At 36.5% G+C, this 26059-nt stretch overlaps 1 protein-coding gene across 7 annotated transcripts in view; it reads right to left on the minus strand.

Moving 5' to 3' along the window:
- Positions 1–26059, minus strand: part of LOC149772680 (BCAS3 microtubule associated cell migration factor-like) — a 161874-nt gene that overhangs the window by 48184 nt on the left and 87631 nt on the right. For 2 of the 7 annotated variants that reach the window (XM_089947486.1, XM_089947484.1), the window contains exon 22: positions 1904–8666. The exons of 4 other annotated variants lie outside the window; for them this stretch is intronic. In XM_089947486.1, the coding sequence (XP_089803612.1) occupies positions 8308–8666 (359 nt within the window). In that variant the 3' untranslated portion in view covers positions 1904–8307. Of the gene's footprint in view, positions 1–1903; positions 8667–26059 lie in introns of those variants that run through there. One more of the 7 variants, XM_089947485.1, reaches the window with a different exon arrangement.

Below are 26059 nucleotides of genomic sequence, written 5' to 3' on the forward strand. Positions count from 1 at the left end.
GTTGATGTCACATAAACATGAACCATTTTAATAACGTGCTCTTAAATGTACATCAATTATATTCAGAAAAATGTTTTCAATTATCCTTGTAAAATAAAGCTTAAAAAGTGCGCATTTACATGTCCTATTTGAAGATGTGTTCTTTCTTATTTACATTTCATTGCGTTTGAACTGTCTCTATCTGTACAATTCGTTGAGACCATATGACCTTTGTGTACTTGTCTGTAGTATTATAAGCACTTATTTGGTTGTAGGCACTTAAACTATATAAAACTGGTATGCATATATCGAATTAGCTTCTTTCTGTCAATAGCTTTTAATTTACTACTTCTCTGCCTCTCAACATTCATGTATAATGTTGTGCACTAAATGTTGCACACATAATTAAACACCCACCCACCTTATTAGTCATGAACTTTATAATACCAGGTGTTCATTATTACTTTTAGAATAAGTAAACATTTCAAGTTAATCTAGGTAGCATACTCCTGAAAATCTCGTATATTTTCAGGATAAATAGTCACTGTAATACAAATTTCGCTTCTCACATTTCTGAGTGTCAAAATGTAACATGTTGCTTTCCTATGATTGTACATTTAATTTCGTTGTGAAATGTCCGTATCTAACACTTCTGACTGGATTTACCTGCATGTTTGTGACATGAAATTATAGAAACTCACGTTATTTATCTTAGGGCATGTGTTGGACTAGCTCGGATGATCCATAGTCAGGTTGTGTTGGCAAGGACATGTACAATTTATCCAGCAAAAGTCACCATGAAAATAATTCATACCATCACAATGAGATATAGTAATGCTCGGGCTTTAATCACAGAGATCAACAATACCGCTTAAAGAAGTAAAGCCTCTGTGAAACTATATTCACCTATTACAGGGCTAACTTTTCTTGCTATTTCATTACAATGCCGTGTAATATTGCTACAGAACATGGTGCTGGTCACACAACTATGGTCAATTGTTGTTGTTGTTGTTGTAGGGTTTAACGCCATTTTTCAGCAGACGATGGGCTGGCTATACATGGCGGCCAGTATTAATGGTGGAGGAAGAACCCGAGAAAACACCGGAAAGAACTACCGATGCACGAGAAGCTACTGGCAAGCTTTCTCACATACACACAATGGCAGAATCGGAGACTCGAACCCAAGCAAGATTACATATGTTTCTAGTTTCTTCTGACTTAAAATTAAGTCCAATCTTTCGAGATTCTACTTCTGCTTTGACAGATATGACCATTCAATTATAACGTATTTGTGCGCCAATGTGTGTACATTCCAAACGACAGGCAAGAGTAAAGTACACATAGAAAAAAATCACTGTAAAAGATGGGAATCCTTGATTCACATAAAATCTAACTGTATCATTTCAGAAGTAGGTTTTTGTGTTCACCTGTGCTGACAATGTTTTGATAAGAACCAAACTAAAGTGAAAATCAAGATAGACTTTTGTCTTCCATACCGTTATATTCACAATCATTTTGTTTCAGAATATATATATATATATTGACGCTAACAGCAGCCAATTCTTGAAGTCAACTTTATGAGCCTGAATATAAATTTGATTATTCACTCCTTTGTTCCTTTCAAACATATCCTCCTACGTTGACAGCAGAATCTATTTTACCACTTCTTACCACTCATAAAGATTTATTTGCACGTACGATCGCCGAACATCACTGATGAAATATATTAAACCATCACTTAACCGCAACATTGAATGATTTGGTCGCTTACGTTAGCTGCAGCGACAACAATAAAAAAGGAACCTTATTAACTTACAACGTTACTAATAATAACATAATAATTGCCTTAAGCACAACAACAACAACTAATAATAATAATAATAATAATAACAATAATAATAATAAAAGTAAAGCAAAACGCACAGACGTTCAATAACGATTTTTATTTTTATTTTATGTTACATCCATAACTCTTCCCATTTTTATATTTCAATGATTTCAAGAAATAAGAAGCTAAAGAAATTTATACAGATCAAAGTTGGTGAATAAAGATTTAACACCTAAAATCAAATTAAAATTTCAAACGTCTCTTCCTAGTATCTAGATTATTTCTCACAGTCATTAAAATGATGATGATGACGACGTTGATGATGAAGATAATAATGATGAACACTTTAAATAATGCCACAACCCCTCTCCACAAATCTGACATGCAATTTGTTTGATATTTCATTATCCATTATACATCAGGAATTATTATTAAATCTCCAAAATACCGCTTTTTTGCTGATATTTAAATAATACCCATCTAGAAGTAACTCGATATGAAAATAAGTTTATTTTAGATGAAACCTCAATATTCATAAAAGAAAAAACAATTAAAAAAAACATGTCAAAAGCAGTAACTGGATTTTCAAGACGGATGTGTGAATAGAGGTGAAAATTACGACCATCGGTGCAGAATTGATGTATTGCCGACTCTTCCCACATTTTTACAAGTGCATCATTGCTGACCATCCTATTACTAGCCAGGTGTGGCTTGGTACTGTATTACTAACAAAAGCAACCACTTGCCAGGGCTTTCCCACTGCATGGTCACTAGCCAGGTGTGACTTGCTATTCTATTACTGACAAAAACAACCACTTGCCAGAGCTTTCCCATTGCATGGTCACAGGCCATGTGTGACTTGCTACTCTATTACTGACAAAAGCAACCACTTGCCAGGGCTTTCCCACTGCATGGTCACAGGCCATGTGTGACTTGCTACTCTATTACTGACAAAAGCAACCACTTGCCAGGGCTTTCCCACTGCATGGTCACAGGCCATGTGTGACTTGCTACTCTATTACTGACAAAAGCAACCACTTGCCAGGGCTTTCCCACTGCATGGTCACAGGCCATGTGTGACTTGCTACTCTATTACTGACAAAAGCAACCACTTGCCAGGGCTTTCCCACTGCATGGTCACTAGCCAGATGTGACTTGGTACTCTATTACTGTCAAAAGTAACCACTTGCCAGGGCTTTGCCACTGCATGGTCACTAGCCAGGTGTGACTTGGTACTATATTACTGACAAAAGTAACCACTTGCCAGGGCTTTCCCACTGCATGGTCACTCTATTACAGACAAAGCGACAACTTTCTGATTGCATCGTCATATATCTGAATAATTGTCAGTATATAAAACACACAACCTAATACTTCTTTATGAATGTTAATGCAAATTCCGGCATAAATATTTGTCACATGATAAATATTGCTTTTTGATAATATAGTCTTCTAAACAGAAGGTGATGCTATCTCTGTTCTGGTTATAGTTGATTCTTTATAAAATAAATACAGACTAAAAATAACAAAACCCAATTTTCTTTTCCAGATGATATACAATATACTTGCATGCAAATAAAAAAAATAGTTTATTAACATAAGTTAGACAAATATCCTGAAAAAAGAATTAACACAATAAGGCGGTAACTATGCACATATAAAGGTGTAATATTATAAAATTATTTGGGACTTTGTGAATAATTCCCCTGTAAATTCCTAATAATACTGTTAAATCCTGAGGACAATATTGTATCTTCCTTTCAGAAAGCCATAGCTGCTCATTTGGCAAAGCATAAGGCTAGTAATCCAACGGTTGCAGATTCGATACCCACCTAGGTCAGCTTAACCCGTCTGCCTGAATCAAACAATGGTTTCTCCCTGCATTGAGCAGTCACTATAGCGTATCTACACTGACCGTTTAGTCTAGCAAACCTATTTTGCATCTCGAAGAAGGCATGGTTTAGATCAAGGACTATCCGGTGAACTGGTCTGCAAATATTTCGTATGTTAGCAAATTGTAACTTCTATCAACGACGGCCAAATCTGCTTCTCTCAGCAGCTTTTACTGACCTGGTATTAACAACCATTTTGGTCTGAGCCATGACAAGATGGGGAGTATATTCTGAATACACACTGATGTATTTAGAGATTATCTGAAAAAGTAGGACCAATTAAAATACACAATTACGAAAACAAATATGCATGAAAACCTTGTCCTCTGAAACATATAGTTCGTGTTTGCAAATATAAATGAATGTACAAGAACATAACAGAGGTAATCAGATAAAATCAATATGCAATATCTATTAATAATGCAAAACCAATAGCAGAAATATAAAATAAGTAAAAGGTTAATAACTTTTTTTAAAAACCTGATTAAGTGGAAAACACTGTCTCATCTGAGATCATTTTTGTAATGCATCCCTCCTCCCACCACATTCATAGCATTGTAAAAGCTGTAACACCCAAACTTTAATATTCAACTTTAACATTGTTGACAACGATAATGCCAAACATACACTGTATACATCTCACCATAATTATGAATCTCATACTTTGTTGACGATGATAATGCCAAACATACACTGTATATATCTCACCATGATTATGAATCTCCCATGCATATCAGATCAGATGCTAAAATATACAGTCTATAATAGAATGAATCCAAATGCAAACATTTTCATGTCTCCATGATATGGATCAACTTATAGGCAATATGTATAAAATCTCTCTCTCTCTCTCTCTCTCTCTCAGATTACTATGATTTAAGGTTAAAATACTGCGAATTTATACAACATGCCATGTCACGGCCTATTACACTAAAATGGTATTAAAATACCGACCCGTGGTGCTGCAACCGTAACCTACCTGTTTAAAGCAAACTGAATGTAAAATGGACAAAAAGATGACTGCAGGATATCATGTCTTTCATTCTTAAAACATCACTCCTTTAAGAAAACCCTGCCATTTTATAATGGTTTCAGTTAGTATATACAAAGTCCAGTATTTATTTATAAATATTTTAAGATGATAAAACAAAATATTTGTTTATGATGCAAACTATACAAATATGAATAATTGGTTGAATGTGAAAAGTTTCACCAATAAAATCAATGGTAAACTGAGAAAGATGACTGCAATTAGTTATGAAACGAATGGTATTTTACAGAATTTATTGAGTCCTGAAGCCTGAAAATTAATTACAAACTTCATGTATAGTACATAATTCATTTTCGAGGTTCATGATTTTATTAACTTGTAAAACAGGATGTTGAGTTCTTATAATTACAAGTATTTACTTAAGTAATAAAATGTCAAAAAATAAAAAAGAGAAATATATTTCAATTATTATTCATAAATAATGACAAAACACACAATCCAAGCATATGGATACCTACTAAGTAGTTCCTTTCTGGTGCTATAAAAAAACAGCTTCAATTGTTCTGCCTTATGTGATACACTTGTAACCAATCTAGATGCTAATTATTAGTTAAATAATATAAATACGGAATCAAATTCATGATGCCATGTCAACCTAATCACCTGGTATATTTTATCAATAGCCTAATATAAGGTTTATACTTGGGACAGTCAATTTATAATATTTATGCTTGAGACAGTCCATTTATAATATTTATGCTTGGGACAGCCAATTTGTAGCATAATTTCAAGCTCACTCTGACCAAAATATAACAATTTTCAAAAATATTGACAAGGGGCCCTGAGTGGCCGAAAGCGCTCTCCGTTACGGATCACTGCCATCTCACCTCTGTCTGCGCCGGTTCGAGTCTCGGATTCAGCCAATGTGGGTATGTGAGAAAGCTTGCCAGGAGCTTCTCGTGGGTCGGTGGTTCTTTCCAGGGTTTTCCCCGGGTTCTTATTCCACCATTAATACTGGCCGCCATGTATAGAATATCGTGTGCTGCAAAATGGCGTTAAACCCAACAATAACAAATATTGACAAAATTAAAAGAACTGTTTCTAAGTTAATTCAGCTCAAACTTGACATACATTTGGTTTACATCCTAGTCAGGTATGTAGGAGAAGTTTTTTTATTATGGCAATCTGCATTTTATAATGGGCAATCACAAGACTTGAGTCAATAGCCCTCGTTATGGCTGTCAGAATTATCAATGAGACAAATTAGACAAATTATATGCATTGAAAATAAAAATATATGAAAGGTCTGATCAAATTCAATAGTATGCTCTGATAGCTTAGTAACTACTGGGCCAGGCTAATTATGTTGGCATCATTTCTTGAAGGCAGTGACCAATATCTATTGAATCAATACAGTCCCATTGAAGAGACTGACACTCTGCTAACCAAAAAAAAAAAGAATTTCTAGGAATCCAAAATGTAACTATTTCTTGTTTCACTTGTGAATGAAGAAATAATATGGTGGCCATATTGGGTGTAAGATTATCACCATTTTCATTTTGGACCAAATAAGAAAAGCACTATCCAGACTTTTGTGATCATCGCCAAGACCTATTTTCAAAAGCTTTAAACAATCATTCTGTGACCTAGAATTATTTAGTTACTTTTCCTTCTTTCTCACATGGGATACATTATCTCTTGCATTTGTATGCACGCTTATCTGACAAAATTATATGCTTCAGATCAATGGCAATTCCAAAATAAAAAGAGCCCACAGCTTTCGTGACCTTCGTTTTTGAGTAGTTCTATCCATTGTGCTGATCTTCAAAATGTATGCCAACAATGTACGTGGTTAAATGGAAATCTACTGGAATGGCAATAGCTGATATAGCCTAATTTTTATTACTGACTGGCATGGCCAATCACAAAACAAACATCCATGGTCATATAAACAAAAGGATTCCAGTAAACATTACCTTAACCCTCTGTGGTCATTGTACAATGTATCTGGGCCTTATGACTTCAAATCAATACAGCAGAACCTATACATTGTCGTCAATTCTAAACAACAGAACTATCAGGACCAAATGACGGTAATTTAAAACAAATAATTTTATTTTAATAACTTCTAAACCATGAGCTCAAGACATTTCAAAGCTGTTTTGAAACAACCCCAATAAATATACAGGATAGAATATTCAGTCTTTACACTACAGAGATCATGTATTCAAACCATGGTCAATGATATTACAACTATATGAGGGTGGCCGAGTGGTCTCAAGCACTCTCCGTTACGGATCACTGCCATCTCAACTCTGTCTGCGTGGGTTCGAGTCTCGGATTCGGCCAATGTGGGTATATGGGAAAGCTTGCCAGTAACTTCTCGAGGGTCGGTGGTTCTTTCAGGGGATTTCCTGGGTTCTTCCTCCACCATTAATACTGGCCGCCATGTATAGCCTATCGTGTGCTGAAAAATGGCGTTAAACCCTACAACAACAACAGCAACTATATGCTTCAGGGGACAATTCAAAACTGAATGCGAATGTTCGGATATAGTCAATTCTTTTTGAGGTTCTGGAAACTTAACAAAAATATTCAAAAATATATAGTGGCAGCTGATTAAATATTTGTACCCGTTTGTAATGGCCATAATGTACTCTAAAAATTCTTATTAGCTGACATTAATTGCATTGTCTAGTTTTCGCTTTGGTCATGTCAGGTCATGCATCCGAAATGCAAGGAGTAAGGACCAACATGGGTACATAAATCTTAAGTATATTTTTAGGTAGGGATACAGTGTATTACATAAAAAACTGCTTTTATGCACAAATATGTCGAACAGGTTTAATATTACAATTCTAACATGAACATTTTCCTGTCTCACTTTACAACACACGGTGTGATAGGTATTTATCTTGATACATCTTTTAGAGTCATGTGTCACTTAGAGTAATGAAGTGCAGGAAGCACAGTCAATGACTTAGCAAAAAAGTCACATGATGTATTACAAGGTCAACAAAGTGCAATGGGTTTAAACAAACCAAATTATTTTTTAAGTTAGAATAAAAGTAATCACTTGGAAAAGATGCATCTTTTTTAAAAGCTAAAAACTTACTTGCAACATTGATAATATTCACAACGGTGAACCAGGGTTAGCACAATCTAGGTAACAATGCAAAGAGACATTTACCTACTGAAACAGATGCCTCTTTTAAGGTCATTATGTTTTAATTGCACCATAAAAAAATAGTAGTAGTCGAATGAAATAGATACCGCTCTCCAAGTCATTATTTATTACATTCTGGAATGATAGGAAGTTGCAGCGTCAAAGGATGCATAATGGAAAACATTATAAATACCCTCGTACAATTCGACACTAATAGCGGGTAAGAAAATTTACATCTCATTTTTTGTCTGACATTCCAATATCAGTCAAATGATCAAAGCTGTCAAGATTTAATGGTCAGCAGTCTTAATGTATTAAACAATTATAGAAAGCGCTGCAAAATCATAAAGCAATCCAACCAACAATCACACCATCAAACCTTACCCTGTTAAAGAACCAATTCTAGCAATGAGATAAATTAAATAAATTACAATAACTATGCTGCAGACCTTCATAAGAAATTCTTGGTTTTCTTTTTCTTCTTTATCTTGCCTTTAGATGCCTCTCTATCTGTCTCAGCTCCATTTATCTTCAATTTGCCCCTGTCCGTGGCACCACTTCTTTCCCTGTTAGGTTCACGATCTTTTTCACTGAAATTATAATGGTCCTCTACCAGTGTTGGCAGATCATCTATTTCACTATGAGCAATTGAAGCAGCTTCCTCTTCTGGAAATGTAAAGTCATTACTGTCAGGTCCATGAATTTCTGGAACTTGTCTCATAAGATCTTCGTACTGTTGCTGCTTCTCACTAAACTTCTCGTCCACCTTCATCTCCCTGACCCTCCTTGTGACATCGTTTCTTGATTTTTCTAGTGATACACACATTCATGGGACAAGTTAGATGAAAGACATTTAAATACACATTTTACAAAGCTAAGACTACATCGAATGTCCACCACTAATAACAAAGTAAAATGGTTGCTCTGGAAGATAAATAATGAACAGATAATATGCCCAGTGCGCTTGAAACGTTTGGAATGTTGAAACTCAAAACAATCTAATTCCACGAGCTTATAAAAATAATTCTTATATTACGTTAGAATCCTATCACATGATGGCTCTCTCAAAGTTTACTCTGATACTTATATACATGATGTCAGTGACACAGGTACTTTTAATGTAGATGTTGAGATTAGGGTTGATTTCCATGTTTAAAATGTTTTGAGGATAAGGAATAATAACTAATAAAAAGTAACGTAAAGAAAGGGTTATAAAATTTGGTCCCTAGATCATGGTAAATAAGGTGGATACTCAGAACTACACATGAAATTTGCTCCAAGTTGGTCGACTGAACAAGTTTGACATGGCCAAGGGACATGTCATGGTCTAGACATACTTATACACCCTATCAAACAATTTCTTTCACGTCATTCAGAACAAATCTGTCATGTGGTTTTGCATTTATTACATAAATTACAATTGCTAAATTTAATACAAATCCCACGTTAATATTATTAAAACATTTTTGTTAATAAAAAGTAATCTGAAATAACAAAACAAAAACTGGGAATCAAAAAAGTTTGATTTGGTATATGAACGAACATTTACATGCAGAAACCAGAGAAACAAACCGAAATAGTTCTAGGCTGTGTGTGAGGTCCAGAAACACGGGATTTAACTTCGCCATATCAAACACCAGATCCAGCATGGATGATTAAAGTTGTAAGCAATAAAAGGTCATCCCAACCATAAACTGAAGTTAATTAACATTTACTTTACGAATGATCTATGATATTAAAGAACTTTTACAAATAATATCCCCACCTCCCAAACACCATTGTACTATGTTTTGATAGAAAAATGCTCTCTCTCTCTCTCTGTGTTAGTTCAGCATATGATCTCAAAGAAAGAAAATTTACATGTAGAAATCGGTGGAAAGAAACTCGAAATAGTTCTAGTCTGTGTGGGCGATAAAGAAACACGGATTTAACTTCTCCATATGAAACATGCATGATTAAAGGAGTACGGAATAAAAGGTGACCACAAATTGAAGTTAATTACCACTTGCTTTATGAAAGATATTTATGTTAAAGAACTTTTACAAATAATATTTCCACCTCCCAAATATTGTATTATATTTTGATAGTAAAATTCTCTCTCTCTCTCTCTCTCTCTCTCTCCCCGTTAGTTCAACAGATGATCTCAAATACTGTTTACAATAGCTTAGATTGCATGAATAATCAAAACATCAATTTTCTGTTTTCACTTCTTTTCTTTTCTTTTTTTTTTTTTTGCCTGGGCCGGCAGAATGTTTGGAAGTTGAACATTATTCATTAAAAACTACAACAAATGGAAGAAGAAAAAAATCTATTTTTGTCTCTCGTAATAATATACCCGATAAATGCACTAAAATCAAAATAAGTCAATAAATTCAACTAATTTTTGTGATGATAAAAATAGATGACACATTGATTAACTGATCTGACACTGCATGTACAAGAATATTTTTCCAGCAGTTTAGAGATACAGAGCCACTTACTACACAGCCTGCAAGGTATCCGGTTAGAACCTTTTAGTAGAGCAGCTCATGCAGCAGGAATAACACAGACAAATCTAATTTAATTCCCATCCATAACAGTCTGATTTTGTTTCCACAGCCCGTTACATAACCAGGCCCTAAGTAGCAGCTTGCACAGTTATGAATGGGCTTTGACTGCTCTGACATGTTAATAATGGTGACATTTGAGGATAAACTGTCTAACGTCAAGAAGTGTACATGTCTCAGTAGCAGCCTGCACAGTTAAGAATGGGCTTTGACTGCTATGATAGGTTAATAATGGTGACAATTGAGGATAAAATGTCTAAAGTGAAGAGGTGTAGCAGTCTATGCATACATGTATGAGGCTACTTACATGGTGCGTACTTCGACAAGATACTCTACTTCATTTACACTGGCACTAAAAATTTAGCACGTGTTGCTATGCCATTTAACACCAAACCAAAGCTGAACGAAATTAAAATATTGACGATGCTCATTTTAAAGCAAGCAACGAATTCTTAAATACTGCATCATGGCTTTGCATTATGCTGTGAATATATATATATATATATATATATATATATATATATATATATATATATATATAACCTCATGTCTACTGCGTAGGTTCAAGTCTCGGATTCGGCCAAAGTGGGCTAATGAGAAAGCTTGCCAGTAGCTTCTCGAGGGTCGGTGGTTCTTTCCGGGGTTTTCCAGGGTTCTTCCTCCACCATTAATACTAGCCGCCATGCATAGCCTATTGTGTGCTGAAAAATGGCATTAAACCCCACAACAACAGCAACAATAACAACAACAACAACATGCCTATACATTATACTTATTAAACATCAAACATTTCGTCTGTGTTAAAGCTTGGGACAAATTTTTTTATAATAGTTCTTAATTAGTGATCGATATCGAGCTGACAAATCAACAGAATATATGAAAATCGCACATTATATTTTCAAGTTCTATACTGAAATTGAAAAACTTTCAAGTTCTATATTTTCAAGTTCTATATTAGGGGCCCCGAGTGGTCTAAAGCGCTCTTCGTTACGGATCACTGCCATCTCACCTCTGTCTGCGGCGGTTCGAGTCTAAGATTCAGCCAATGGGTATGTGAGAAAGCTTGCCAGTAGCTTCTCGTGGGTCGGTGGTTCTTTCCGGGGTTTTCTCTGGTTCTTCCTCCACCATTAATACTGGCCGCCATGTATAGCCTATCATGTGCTGCAAAATGGCGTTAAACCCAACAACAACATCAAGTTCTAATTTATTTCTCAATTAGATCTCTCCCATGTACAGAAAATCCTCCAACTTCTTCTGAAATGGAGAAATAAATCTCCCTCATTCTATATGTTCAGTTCTAATATACACCCTGCTGCATGGCTAAACTCAACTCATCAAATCAAACACGAGTTGCAACTTTAAAAGTGTATTTGTTAAAATTTCAGGTTAAGACTGTAAAAAAAAATTGTACATTGAAATACCAAATAAGACACAATTCCAACGACAAATTGTTGTACAATATAATGCCAAAAAAAACCAATTGTAACGTAATATTTCTGTACATAAAAATGACAAATTCCAATGACAAGTTACTGTATTTTAAAATACATACAAGACAAATTCCGATGGTAAATTTCAAGACATTTAAAAGCCAAGAAAGACAAATTCCAGTGACAAATTCGTGTGCAATAAAATTCGAAAGAATACATATTCCAATGACAAAATACTTTACAGCTTTCTTTAAAGGCTACTAAATTTCACTTATAAGTACAACCACAATTTAACTTAGCCGACCAGTCAATCGAATTCTCGGACTAGATTATTCGTGGCTGTTCTGTAATCCAACTCTCACATGAAATCCCATGAAAATAAACAAAAATGTGAACGCAATATGATTTGGAATCAAAACATTATTGATATCAATAAAGTGAAAATCCATTACTTTAGGTTCATAGTGATTTGGAAAGGAAAATAAAATGTTTTATTCCTCGTGTATTTGCTATTGCTCAATATACGGGGGTGAAGTACTGTAAGAAGATAAATAGGTTTACATTGACATATTTTGGAATCCGTTCCAAGCTTAAGATCAGAATCAGAGAAAAGTTAGATGTATTAAGATTAGCCACAGCGATTCAGTAGACCAGTCTCAAAGAATAGGTAGATGTATAAAGTAACATTTGGCACATAGATTCAGCGAACACATACGTAAACATCCCGCTCACACATGTTCTTGGCCCATGTACGATTTAGTTAGCTGCAGTTTTAGTTAGTTTGACATCCTGGTTCTAAGTTCGTAATTTTATAAGCAAATATGGTTATTATTTCATGATCATGTTGCAACCAAGGCCGCGGATAGGGTAAAACTAGAACACATTCCGGGATCCAACAATGGTCACGTGGCCAATGCCGAAAAATATTTTTTCTCTTTTTTTTTTTTGTTTGTTTGTTGCAATTCACAGTGGCCTACTGTATAATTTGTCCCTGGGCCAACGAATTTTGTCGGTGGCCAAGGCTGCAACTGACTCCCAACCTCACCCCTCATTCAGCTGGCATTGTGCCAACCTGTTACTGAACTTGCCAAGTTGTTATAGATGTGCCCCTATGTGCCGGCGCCCATGATCCGAATGCACTTTATTATCTGAATCATGTGCATATGATCTCAAATTGATTTGCATTTATGCTTCAAACCCCAAACTATGATACACGGAATACATTTATGCAACTTAAGTTCAGCACGTCTGTAGGGAAGAAAAAGACGTTGAGATTCTGCACGATTTTTTATTCTCACTTTATTCTAATTAAACGTACAGATCGTCCAAATTTCCGATTTTTATGCTTGAGCTGGAAAACCCTCGCTTCACAAAATTTGGGCCTGATTATCCAAAATCATAGCGTGTTCCCAATGCTACCAAAGGTGTTCCAAAAAGCTTCCTACCATTCTAACTAGTCCATATAGATCTGAATTCTGATTAATGAAATTTTAAAAATTTCGCTAATAAGCTTTATTTCGCTAATAAAATCTGGTAATTTAGTTATGTAATATTCTACAATATCAACATCTGCAAGTTTTTAATGTAATAAGGCTCAACACTGTTATCATTCATTAGATTGATTCTTCTCTGTGACAATACACTGATGTAGAATATTAGGCTTACGTATGGTACAAAACACCAGCTTCGGACTGCCCGTCTGTTACAAAGCTAAGAGTCTTTTTATCTTTACCGCCAAATGAGGCTAAAATCCACAGCACTATGAACACCGAAATAAGAGATTGCAACACTGAATGGGAACTCTTGTCCTGTGAATACCGTATATACTCGCTTATAAACCGAGTCAGACTGTAAAAACCAAAGATCCTAATATGCCCAAGCATTTTACACATGTAGTTCAAGGTCTATCGTATTTGTTCTACTAATTACTCCTAACAAATAGCACTGATATTATGCGAAGGGAGATCTGGGTCCGTTTAGTTTGTAGTTGGATTCACCTTATATGAGAGTATATGCGGTATTAGTACCTGGACCGATTAATGAAAGTTTGAAGGTTACATGTTACAGAAAGTACAGGCATTTACACGATCCATTCTCGTTCAATATGAATCAGGATTAAGAGTCAGAAGTTTTCAATGATAGTCATTACTTGCAGCCATCCAAAACGTCTGAAACAAATAGATCTCTCAGCAACAACCATTACAGATTATGACTGTCACTAGCTACGATGTCGTAGCCTAACTTGATCTGTTCTGGTTGAGGCTACGAAATGACCCCATATCATGTAATGGAGCAAAATAAATCATAACTAAAGTCAGAAAAACAAACAGTGTAGAAATATACTACATACGTATAACCATGCTGTAAAACAAGTTTGGCTTATTTTGAATTTATTAAGCCCTGACGCGATAAAATAAAGTATCATGTTTACACTAACCTCACCGTGTCCGCCATAGCAGATAACGCGAGACTCTTGCCGTGACCCATATTCTACGTAAGGCTTGCCGGACCGTATCTGGATATTCTACGCTATGTTATTATCAATCAAGTGGCGAATAATGGCTTCTTGGTGGAATTTCAGAGTTGCCGAAAAACCGTATTTACTTCTAATGCACAGAATTTCTGACTCAAATCGCGCCATATTTCTACAACGATTTGTTTACGTTTCCAAATAAGGCCTCGATGTCCTTACATGGCACACACAAACAAACGAGGTTGAGAACGGAAGTAGTCATTATCTGAACTAACATGGCGGACGATCTAAACGAAAATATCGGATAAAAAAGGTAAGCGAGATTTTACAACTATTTCTACGATGATTTTCGATCTGGTATTAAATAAGAGGGCTACCCAATTTATTGGATTATATGCAAGAAATATGTTCAGATTGTTGATATTAGACTAAAAGAGCGCCGAGTGTGAATCACACCCGGCTTGCTCCATTGATACGTATATGCTCATGTTAGTACCCTGTCCACTAGGTAGGATGTAAGAGTACTAATATTAGTACTAGACTGTCAGGTACCTCATAAACAATAAAATAATTATGGCAAATCAAATTTGTGGTGGGCATACAAAATCTTTGAATTGATCTGGATTATATATTTAAATGCATTTGGATATGCTAGAGCCACATTTTTCACGGTAATCAAATGTAAACTACAAAAGGCTAAATTGGGGCCCCGAGTGGCCGAAAGCGCTCTCCGTTACGGATCATTGCCATCTCACCTCTGTCTGCGTGAGTTCGAGTCTCTGATTCAGCTAATGTGGGTATGTGAGAAAGCTTGCCAGTAGCTTCTCGTGGGTCGGTGGTTCTTTCCGGGGTTTTCCCGGGTTCTTTCTCCACCATTAATACTGGCCGCCATCTATAGCCTATATTGTGCTGAAAAATGGCATTAAACCCTACAGCAACAACAACAAAAGGCTAAATTTATATGGGAACCTTACTTAACTGCAGAAAATTCTTAATATAGAAAATCCATAATATGGATTTGTGTGCATTACAAAGTTTAAAATAAAACTTTATTAAACGCATTTTTTTTCTAAAAATTTCCTCGTGTTGAATTTAAGGAATTTATTTTCACACAAACTTAAAATCGGCGGAGTCTGAAATTTAAACAATTGGTCATGTATTTTTATTATGAATTCAGCACCAAAGCTAATCAGGTTTCCTTACAGAAAATTATTCTGTAAAGGAAAGCAGTGTATTCATTAATATCCATGTGTTTTGGAATTGGTCTGTGATACTCCTTATATAAGTATTTTAAACATTACTGAAACTCTTAAGAACTGTCAATGGATTAAATTTTAATTTTTCATTTTCCTCGGTTTCATACCTATTATGACACCAATAAGTAATATCTAATAATCAATACCTTCAATCATGACCTTCAATCAATACCTTCAATCAAGACCTTCACTTTCGACATGATGGCTCAATATCAAGTGTAGTAGTTGATATCTTTCTTCTTCTCACATCCTATTCTACTTAATTGTTGAGAGAGAAAGAGAGAGAGAACTTTGCAACGCAAGATGAGTTTCCGGCTGGGACTATACCTGCCCCCCACACCACACACCCAAACTTTAATAATCCGCTTTTTTCAAGCTTATTAAAATTCTCACTCTTTAGGGTGTGGTGCAATATATCCCCCAATATAAGAACAGTACTCTGTACATGACAGACTACTTGATAAACAAACAAGCACACTAGTTTGAGCGCGAGTTTGTGGAACTTTAGTGAACGGGATGGATATGTCGAAACACTGGAATATCAACGCGTGATAAAGCCCGAGCACTTGCATATTAACACGCGATATAAACACGGTATACTCCTGCTGAGCATATATATTCCATAATTCGGCAAATTCAGCATATTGCTACTAATACATTTATTTACACTTCCTCACAAAGCCCTGCAAAATGTCATTATCAATAGGACTACCACATTCATACATATGGTAATCAGCGTCAACCGTACGCGAGACAGATGAGAAACTGCAACTACTCAGCTACTACCATCTTGTTTAATCAGCTCCCACTATTGACAACAAACTATCGCGGTCAAAGCCTGATGCAGTTATAGGTTACTGCATTTGTATGGGAAAATATCAACGAGTTTTTTCCAACCGAATAATACTGCACAACCTTTGAGAAAACGAGTTCATATTTTCTTATTCAAATGCAATAATCTTTTTATTACGTACTCATTTTCTAATTCTACGAAAGGCTTAAGTATATAAAAAAATACACTAAAAGAAACAAAGTAATTACAGGTTACTGCAATTTTATGGGAAAATATGAACGAATATTTTTGGAATAATACTGAATGACCTTTGGGAGTGAAGTATTGTTTAGAGAAAACGAGTAAATAAGTTTCCCATAAAAATGTAGTAACCTTTTTATTAAATACTCATTTTGTTAGTTTACCTAAGGCTTAATTATAAAAATACACATAAGAAAAAAGTAATTAAATTTTTGATGTATTAACAAATTATACAAGCGTACATTCGTCATGCACAATAACAATATTACTGCGCACATAGCACCGCCTGTTGGCAAAGTGCATATCGTAATTAAATACACTTAACAAATGGAAAATTGATACATCACATTGTCTTCAGTGTCTTTACCTCCACAAAATAATGCTGCAAACTCCACGTAGAACATGATATGACAAGAACTGGTTTTCAAACCAGAAACGAACAGGAGTAGGAGCATGCCATAAGAGAGACATTTAACATATGTATGACATTTCTCTATTATGCAGTCGTATCTCATTTCATTGAGAAGGCCACATTAACTCAATAACTAAAGCATCCGACGATAATATAGGGGTCGTGTGTTCGATACATGCCTAGACCAGCAAGGGTTGGCTGTATAGAGTTCGTAGCAAAGGCACTTAGCTTTCATTTCCAAGTCATGATATAGCTAATAATTTCTTAAAGGTGCTGTTAAAACCAACCAACCAATATTATTCCACTGATGTAAGCATCTGAAAACCCAAACTATTTCAACTAAATTAGGTAATGTATGTATGATTTGTGTCATTTAAGAAACAAGTTATTAGAGGGAAATAAAGTAAGTTGTCATGCATTTTATATGTGGTTTGCCACTTCATCATATACACAGGAACTTGTATAGTAGTACAAAAGGTGGGGCATTTGTATTTTCTGCCAACTTTGCTGCCATTCCAACCGTCCTCACTTCTACCCGATGACAATTTTGCCCCCACTCAAGCATTGCTTTTAATTATGCTCGCGGGGTGCAAACACCACACGCACACAAACACACACACATGAGGCCTAGCATAACATGTCATTATGAGTACTGAAACAACACATCCACAGGTGTTACGTGATGGTTTATGTGCACACACTTGCCTTAAATGTGGTATCGGGATCAAATCACGAAATAAACTTTGACAGCCTTTTGGATCTGTTCGTAAGTACTGTAAAGTATGCTGAAATAAATGAACACCACAAACATATGCGGCAACCCAAACACAGAAAAAAAAAAAACCTTTAACAGAAATAAAGGAAATAACCAGGATTGAAGTCACTGAAGTTCCTGATCCTAATAAAATACATGTGTGCTTTGGATTTTTATCGTAGCTTTAACAATTGTTTAATCATATCGCTACCATGTCTGCAGTGTGACAGTTTATAGTGGTGTCTAACAACGGGGCATCAGGCCACAGTCATGTAGCATGATGTCCCACCCAGTTACATTATCCTGACACCAGGCCGACCAGTTCTAGCACTAACCTCTTAATGCTGAGCGCCAAGCAAATCAGCTGTTAGTACCATTTTATAAGTCTTTGGTATGACTCGGCCGGGGATCAATCCCAAGACATCCCGCTTCCGAGGCGGACGCTCTAACCACTAGGCCACCGGAGCGGTTAAAATACAAACAAAATAAAACAAACCATTGACAGAAATTCCCAAATATAAATATACTTCGACACCCCCTTCGTACAAAAATGCCGACTGTGCCATAGAAGGAAAAAACCCAGCTCGCACGGCTGCATGGACTAGACATACCAAGTTGTATGATCAAAGGCGATCCATCTCTCACCGTATCAAATGTCTCATGGATCCAGTTACATAGCAACACCAAACTGGGTATCCCCAAGGTCAGTTATGAACATAAAAAAATTATCAACATATTTTTGATGGGTAGTTTGAACGGCGCTATATCCGGTCAATGACAATCATGACTTTTTCCGAAAATAATAGCAACACCTGGGCGTACTAGACTTCGTAAAATGGAATTTCCTGTGCAGGTTACTAAACTCGGTACCTAAAATTCGTGCTCGCTATCAATGGTTCATAGAGAGTTTCCGCACATAACGCATGCAATTTGCAGTTGATAATTTACCCCAACCAAACAAAAATGTTTCATAGCTTGAAACAAAAACAATATTCACACTGAGAACTGGTATATTTGTCGAAAACACATCCGCTCACAGTGTGTGTATTGATCGCTACCAAAGGCCTGCCTGAATAAAAACACTCAGCGGGATTTCTTTTATACAATCACAGGAGAGCAGTAGAGAAGTATCAAACGGTGGATCTTGTTCCTTTTTGGAAACCCTTGGGAGTACTTTAATCTGGACAAGACTCTATCCCCCATGTCTCAAGACGTTTCGCTTGTGTATGCGGTGCTTATCTACCGGCGGACAAAATTAAAAGTAACCAAAGGCAACGCACGTGTGTGGGCTAAAATGTTATGAAGAGTAGAGCAAGTCGGGTGGAAAGGCCCCAAAGGCGACATAAAATGCCCTACTTTTATACTACTTGTATCAACACTGACAAACATTATTTGTAAGAAAAAAAACCAAGATAAATCAGATAAATGCTGTCAGTCACATCTGGATAATAATTATACTCGAAAAGGTGTGAATAGTCATTTCTTGTAGCCAATAAACCGCAACAATTCATAAAGCAATGTTACGAGACAACGACAAATACTTTAAAAACAAAACAAACACATTTATAGAATGTTTGAAACAGTTGTGCCAACAAAACGTTAGGGGCCGAGCACGTTTCAGGCTTTGACGCCCCAAGTACTGATATTTAACAGCGCAACGGTGGAGTGGGTAGGTGGGTCGGGGTACTGACCTATTTGGGCGTTTTTAAGGATCTATTTCTAAAATAGAGGCCTTAAAAATATTGAGCTCTTGTACTAAAAACACAGATGCAAGCCCTCTACTATAGGTCCACGACGGCATCATGAGGACCGCCCACTTCGTTGGGAGGGTGCCCACGGGACAAGCAGGGCGTGTTATAAAATAATTGACTTATCGTTGATGTGCTGACAGGTTGCTCAACCAAAGATTTAACGAGACCAATGCGATATCGTGTTCTTGGAATGTGTAAATGAAACTGTAATCAACCCATGTGGTATTTTATGAGCATGCGCTGTCTGTTGTGGGTTTTAACGCCATTTTTCAGCACACGATAGGCTATGCATGGCGGCCAGTATTAATTGTGGAGGAAGAACCCGGCAAAATCCAGGGAAGAACCACCGACCTACGAGAAGCTACTGACAAGCTTTCTCACATATCTACATTGGCCGAATCCTAGACTCGAACCCATGCAGACAGAGGTGATATGGCAGTGATCTGTAACAGAGCATGTGTAAATAAGTTCCTAAAATAGCATACGTGCATATCGCTGGGGCACAAGGTCTGATGAATACTGCGTAGTGTATTTCTTTGAACGCCTTAAAGATATCCATCAGTTGATTATCTTTGATCACTTTTGGGGATCTGAGCGTATCGCTGCGTAGCGTAAATGACATCTGTGTTTTCATGCATTCCTCGTAAAAATATTCTCGTTGGATTTGTTTGTTTGTCAAGCATGACGTCTTCGTAAACCACAAGATTATTAACGCGACCATCAAATTCATCGACCGATGGTACGTCATTGGTATCAGTAATAAATTAAACATATTCATCGGGCGATAATGAATCCTTTCCAACTTCACTGAATTCCTTGAGGACATCATAACATCGCTGCTTATGTCGAGTGTGATGTTTCCGCAGATTGGTTATCCCGACACGCACTAGGGTAAATTTACCTGCCACAACCTAGAAAGATTCAAAATGGATGGTTCGATGTCAGCGGCGTTCATCAGGCAGATATCTTATTTTTCCACACGAAAAGGTACGTACACGCACATACACATACGTCTGACGGTCGTCGACGTTGCAAGCAGATACAAGGAAGCGGAACCATTGTCAACTAAAACAAGCAACATAAGTCGCAGTCACGCTTGAACGAATTAATCAACGTGGACATTTACTATGGCCAGGAATGCTACAGCGTGATACAAGCAAAGAATTTATTGGTACAACAATATCGTCAATGGGCGTTTCTGGAATTATATTGCCCATCATCTCACATTGAATCCTGCCGGGTTTAGGTCTATTCATTATTTTTAGCAATATTAATTATTCGTCCATGGCCCTGTGATCTTCTAATATTTCCTCGTAATAATCTACACAATTTTATCTAGTTTTGTGGTGATTCTCCTGTAAATGAAGGACTTTGTACCTGATCGCCGCACATGATAATCGCCGTGGATTTTGTTGGTAGCCAATTTAGAAACTTCGTTAACGTTTCCTTGTATACATTGCATATTTCGTCCCAAATGATGATTTCTGGAACTTTGGCGCCCTAATGATCTGATAGTTGCATCCAGGAAAATAGTTCGCAATTCACGTCAGTCTGAATTACGTAAGAACCATAAGGAGACATTTCCCAAGTTACCAGTTCAACTGTTTTCGTCAAGCGAATAATCGTCTTCTAAATATTCTTGTTCATATTCCAGGTACACTTACCCAGCAAAAACGTGTTCTTAATGATATTGTTCATGTTCCATTGACGTTGTCGAGTGCGCCTTGTTATAACCATCATGCTGACATCTATGATATGCCATAACAATGCATTCATTGCAGGGTCTAACAATCTCAGATACCAATATCTGGATTGTCGATGATCGTGTCGAATGGCCAAACTCAGTGCATGTGGCAGTATCGAGAGTTACAAGAGCTGTCTTAGCTATACATAATGGTTTATAATCAACCTCAGCATGTATCCGGCGTTCCAAGTCACGGGAATTTAGTCCCCAGCAACGTGAGCACACAAAAAAAATTAAATAGCCGGCTATCAGCGAGATAACAGCAAAAAAAAAAAAAAAAAAAAATAAACGCGAGTTTGATCTTGATCCTTAATTCAACATGGACTTGAAACAACGACAAAATAATCACTGCGCTCTTTGTAACATAATAATGTTATGGCAAAATATTTTCCTAAACCCACGACAATCTACTGTGGACATAATTGACTAGTTTGGGCCATTCACGCGAAAATGTTGCACCAATATGTCTTGTACGTAACTGATGTTGGGGAGCCACTAAAACTGACTCCGGATCCATGCCAGTTGTAATTGTGTATTTTCAAGAATTACCTGTAATTGTTCACGGACAAATCCACGTTGAGGAACTGCCGAATCTAGTCTGTAAATTGTAGGCCTACCCGTAGATCTCACCACACTAGAAATCATATGTGTTTACACTCCAGATAGGATCAGTTGCTCTTTTTTTACTACCTTCAAGTTTACCAGGTTCATATAAATACCTGTCACACAGCTACCCAACAATGGTCTCGCTGGCGAGTCGCGTCGCTTAGCCTGTATGTGTTTCTTCACGATTGCATCGATGCGTTCCATAGCAATTCCACGCGTGACTCCGTTGTTTACTGCAGCTATTACGCTTGGTATTCTTGCAACCCAGTCACGAAATTGAGTGTCCTTCATCAGCAATCATTAGTCTACTGATGTCCAAACAATCTTCAAGAAAGTGCTCGATTAAATCGCTCAATGATTTCCTGATCATGGTGTATGTCGGCAAGTTCGCGTCTGCTTTAACATTATGTTTCTGCATCAGCGATATTACTGCACCAATAAACTGTTTGCCAGGATCAACATGTAGTAATCGTGGCCATCTTAAATGTCCACGTCGATAAATTCGAGTCAAACACGGCTGTGACTTCAGATGCTGGTTTAGTTGAGTATGGTTCCGCTTCCTTGTATCTACTTGCAACATCGACGACAGTCAGCACGTATTTGCATGTGCGTGTGCGTACCTTGTCGGTGGGCAAAACAAAGGTATCTAATAGATGAACTTCTCTGGGAGTGCTGACATCAAACCATCCATATTGAATCCATTTAGTTGGTAGTAGGTACATTTGTCATATTGCCTGTCGGGACAACCAATCTGTGGCTACATCACACTTGACACCTGCTGCATCAGCGTGTTTGCTAATCACCGCTGTGCCTTTCCAGTATCCTCTAGGACTATGTTAAATAGATTACATTATTATAATTCACAGACAATTAAATACCCGCCTGCACCAATAGTTTACCACTCATCTCCGATTGTATCAACCAGTTGGCCAGTGACTCTTATATTTTCATATTTTTTAGACTTCATAGTGTGAATCAGCTAGACAGCAGCGACATGACGTTGTTGGAGATGATTATTTTTTTAAGTGACGTCAAGAGCATGGCTTGCTTAATCAATCACATTCGCTGTTAATTCGCCGGCCTTTGGTCAGTTTTCCTCATCAAGTCTGTTATCATGTCTGTTTCCAGGACCACAATAAATAGATCCCGGCTGATGTTTTCATAAAGACACTTAGACCATGGAGTTCCTGGCAATTTCCCAAGTGTTGCGGCAATATCATCTCCCTTGGTTGGCGTCTCGTGAGACGCTGTTTGTGATTGGCGAATCGCTGAGATACAAACTTATATTTTTGGGGTACCGTATTTTATGCACGTACATGTAAGTGGCCGTGGAGGATTCCTCGTCGTTGTTGCTCTTAATCTAATAGTATCAGTGACCATCTTGCATCAAACACAACAAAGACTCATGATTATACATATTAATACATTCCTACAATATGAAAGTGATTAGCTTTTCAGCGACACAAGAGCAAGGACCCATCAGAACTCATCCGGCATTACCCAGTTCTATCAGCGCAATCATCATTGGTCAGTTTTTGTTCGGTAAAACTCAGTTGCTACTCAACATGATAATGAAATGGCTCAAATGGGACAAACCTTAGTTAGAAGTGGCATCCGCAGACGACCAGGGATGTTATATCTCCTCAGTGAATTCAGTGAAGCTGCAAAGGAATCCTTATCACCCGAAGATGTTGCCGAATTTATCACTGGCATCAATGATGCAACGTCAGTCGAAGATTTTGATAGTAGCATTAATAATCTTGTGGTCTATAATGATGTCATGCTTGACAAACAATTACATCCAGATAATTTTCAGACCTGGTGCCCCGGTGATATGAATATATGTTTAAAAACTTCTTTGCACATGCTCAGAAAACCCCACATGGATTCATTACAATTAATTTACATGATCCAAGAACACGACATCAGATTGGTCTAGATAAAATCTTTGGTTGAGCAAACTGTCAGTTATTTTATAACACACATTGCTACCCCCGTGGACACACTCTACAAAGGGGGCGGTCTTTGTGATGCCATCACGGACCCATAGTAATACAGGGCTCGGACTTGCGTCTTTTAGTATAGGACCTCGATTTTAGAAACGGCCACTAAAAAATGCTACTAAAAGGTCAGCTGAGTTACACTTCCCCTCCCCCCACTTCGCCGTCAAATGTCAGTGGCCGGACCTAATCGCCGACAATGTGCGCTGCCCCATATTTTTATTTTTATACCCCTGATGTGTCTGTGGTAGAGACCACAGGGGAGCATTCGTATCATACCTTACTTCAACTCTAGTAATATTCTGAAATGGGTCATTGTGGGTTTTTTGGTAGAAGGTTCGGTTCTAAAAGCAGACCCCTAAAAATTCTCCAAAAAGGTAGGTTCCGAACCGCTGATGCTCCACGGAATCCTAACTTTGAAACAATTGAGATAATTGCTGGAGGGAAATGTAGTTGGTCAGTGGATGAGGCATTGGAGTCAATGCAGTCTTGACAAGAAAGTTCTAGGTTCAATTCTCACCATCTGATAATGTACGCTCCATGACCATTTACCCATGCAATCCTGCAACACCACAACTTCAGCCCACAATGCTTCTGAACCTATCTGGTTGTGTTTTTCCTGGTATGCTCTAAAATGTATTCCACTAAATAAACATTGTCACCTAATTCCAAAACTATATAACTCCAATGACAGCTTTGCTAACTGCTTCTTGGGTATATAAATATGATAATAAACTTTCTGTTCCATTTTTAGACAGTGAATGGTACTCCTTTTTGAGCATGGCCTTGATAAATAAAAGTTTTGAAGCAGTTATTATCCTTCTAGATATCTATAAGTGAAAAAATTACACACACACACACACACAGATATATATATATATATATATATATATATATATATATATATATATATATATATATATATATATATATATTTATATATATATTGAAAAATGTGGTATTGAAACTGATGGAGTATGGGTTCTTGACTATTTTATTAGTTACTGTTTTTACATAAACTTCATGGTGACTTTTAAAGTAACGTACATTGAACAAAAATGCACAAAGACAAACTGAAATCTCTCATTCCTCATTCAGATTTAAATTCTATCAGAAAATAGTGATATATTTTGTTTTAATTATGCGGTGTAAAACTAAAAGTGTGCTGATGGGATATGCATGTCTATTTCATAGTTATCCATTTTATAACTTGTGCAATGCAATACACATATAAGCAAATTCAAACAGCATACCCCATAATTGCATTATAGTTTCTGCACAATATTAGCAGATTCACATGAATTTAATATCGATGAACATATAAATATTTCTAAGCCCTTCTCATCATTGGGCCCTTTCTATTTTGCAAATAATCACTTCCCAAAAATATTAAGTTTTCACATATTATTTTTAGACTTTAAAAAAATAGTTTTAATATATGAAAAATTAATCAAGATACAAAATATGAAATTTCTGGGCAGATACAATTGCAATTCTTCTAGACCAAGAATTTAAAAATAACAAATAAAGAAATCACTAAAATCACATCTAGCAAATGAACTGAACTGAAACCATGCATATTTCACGAACACTGCAATGTTTAAATCCCCAATTCACATATGATAAAGTGTTGCTTATCAGGGTAAAATATCATTCAAGAATTTATGTTGATAGAAAATAAGGATCCTGTTAACACAGAATGCTTCACTAATATGCATCTATGGATCACATGATGATTCTATAATACCAGCCTTTTAAAGCATTTCTATATCCATGACAACCAAAATAGATGCCACTCTTTGTACATCAGAGCAATGTAACAGTTTAAATAAAGCATTATTTCAACTGAACTGACATAAGGTTTTGATAAGTGTAGTTTAGTGACATGCTCTTGTAACTTGGGCAGAGACTGTATTACACTTGGCTACCATACAATCACATTACATGACTACATGACTGGATTATGGATTAAACAGTAGTTCTGAACTTGTTCCCATTACATTCAGTGTATGTTGCAGATAAACATGTCTTTAAATGAAAGTACATCATCACTGCTTATATTATATTCATATGAAATGCTATTATACTTCCCTGCCATAGAAACACCTTAATACATAGACCTGAACAATTACACCTGAAATATTTCAACATACAAGGAAATATTCAATTTGTGGCAACTATGGTCCACATATTACTCT

The sequence above is a fragment of the Sinohyriopsis cumingii genome, unplaced genomic scaffold (assembly GCF_028554795.1).
Source record: "Sinohyriopsis cumingii isolate HCF-2022 unplaced genomic scaffold, ASM2855479v2 utg001276l, whole genome shotgun sequence".
Classification (NCBI taxonomy): domain Eukaryota; kingdom Metazoa; phylum Mollusca; class Bivalvia; order Unionida; family Unionidae; genus Sinohyriopsis; species Sinohyriopsis cumingii.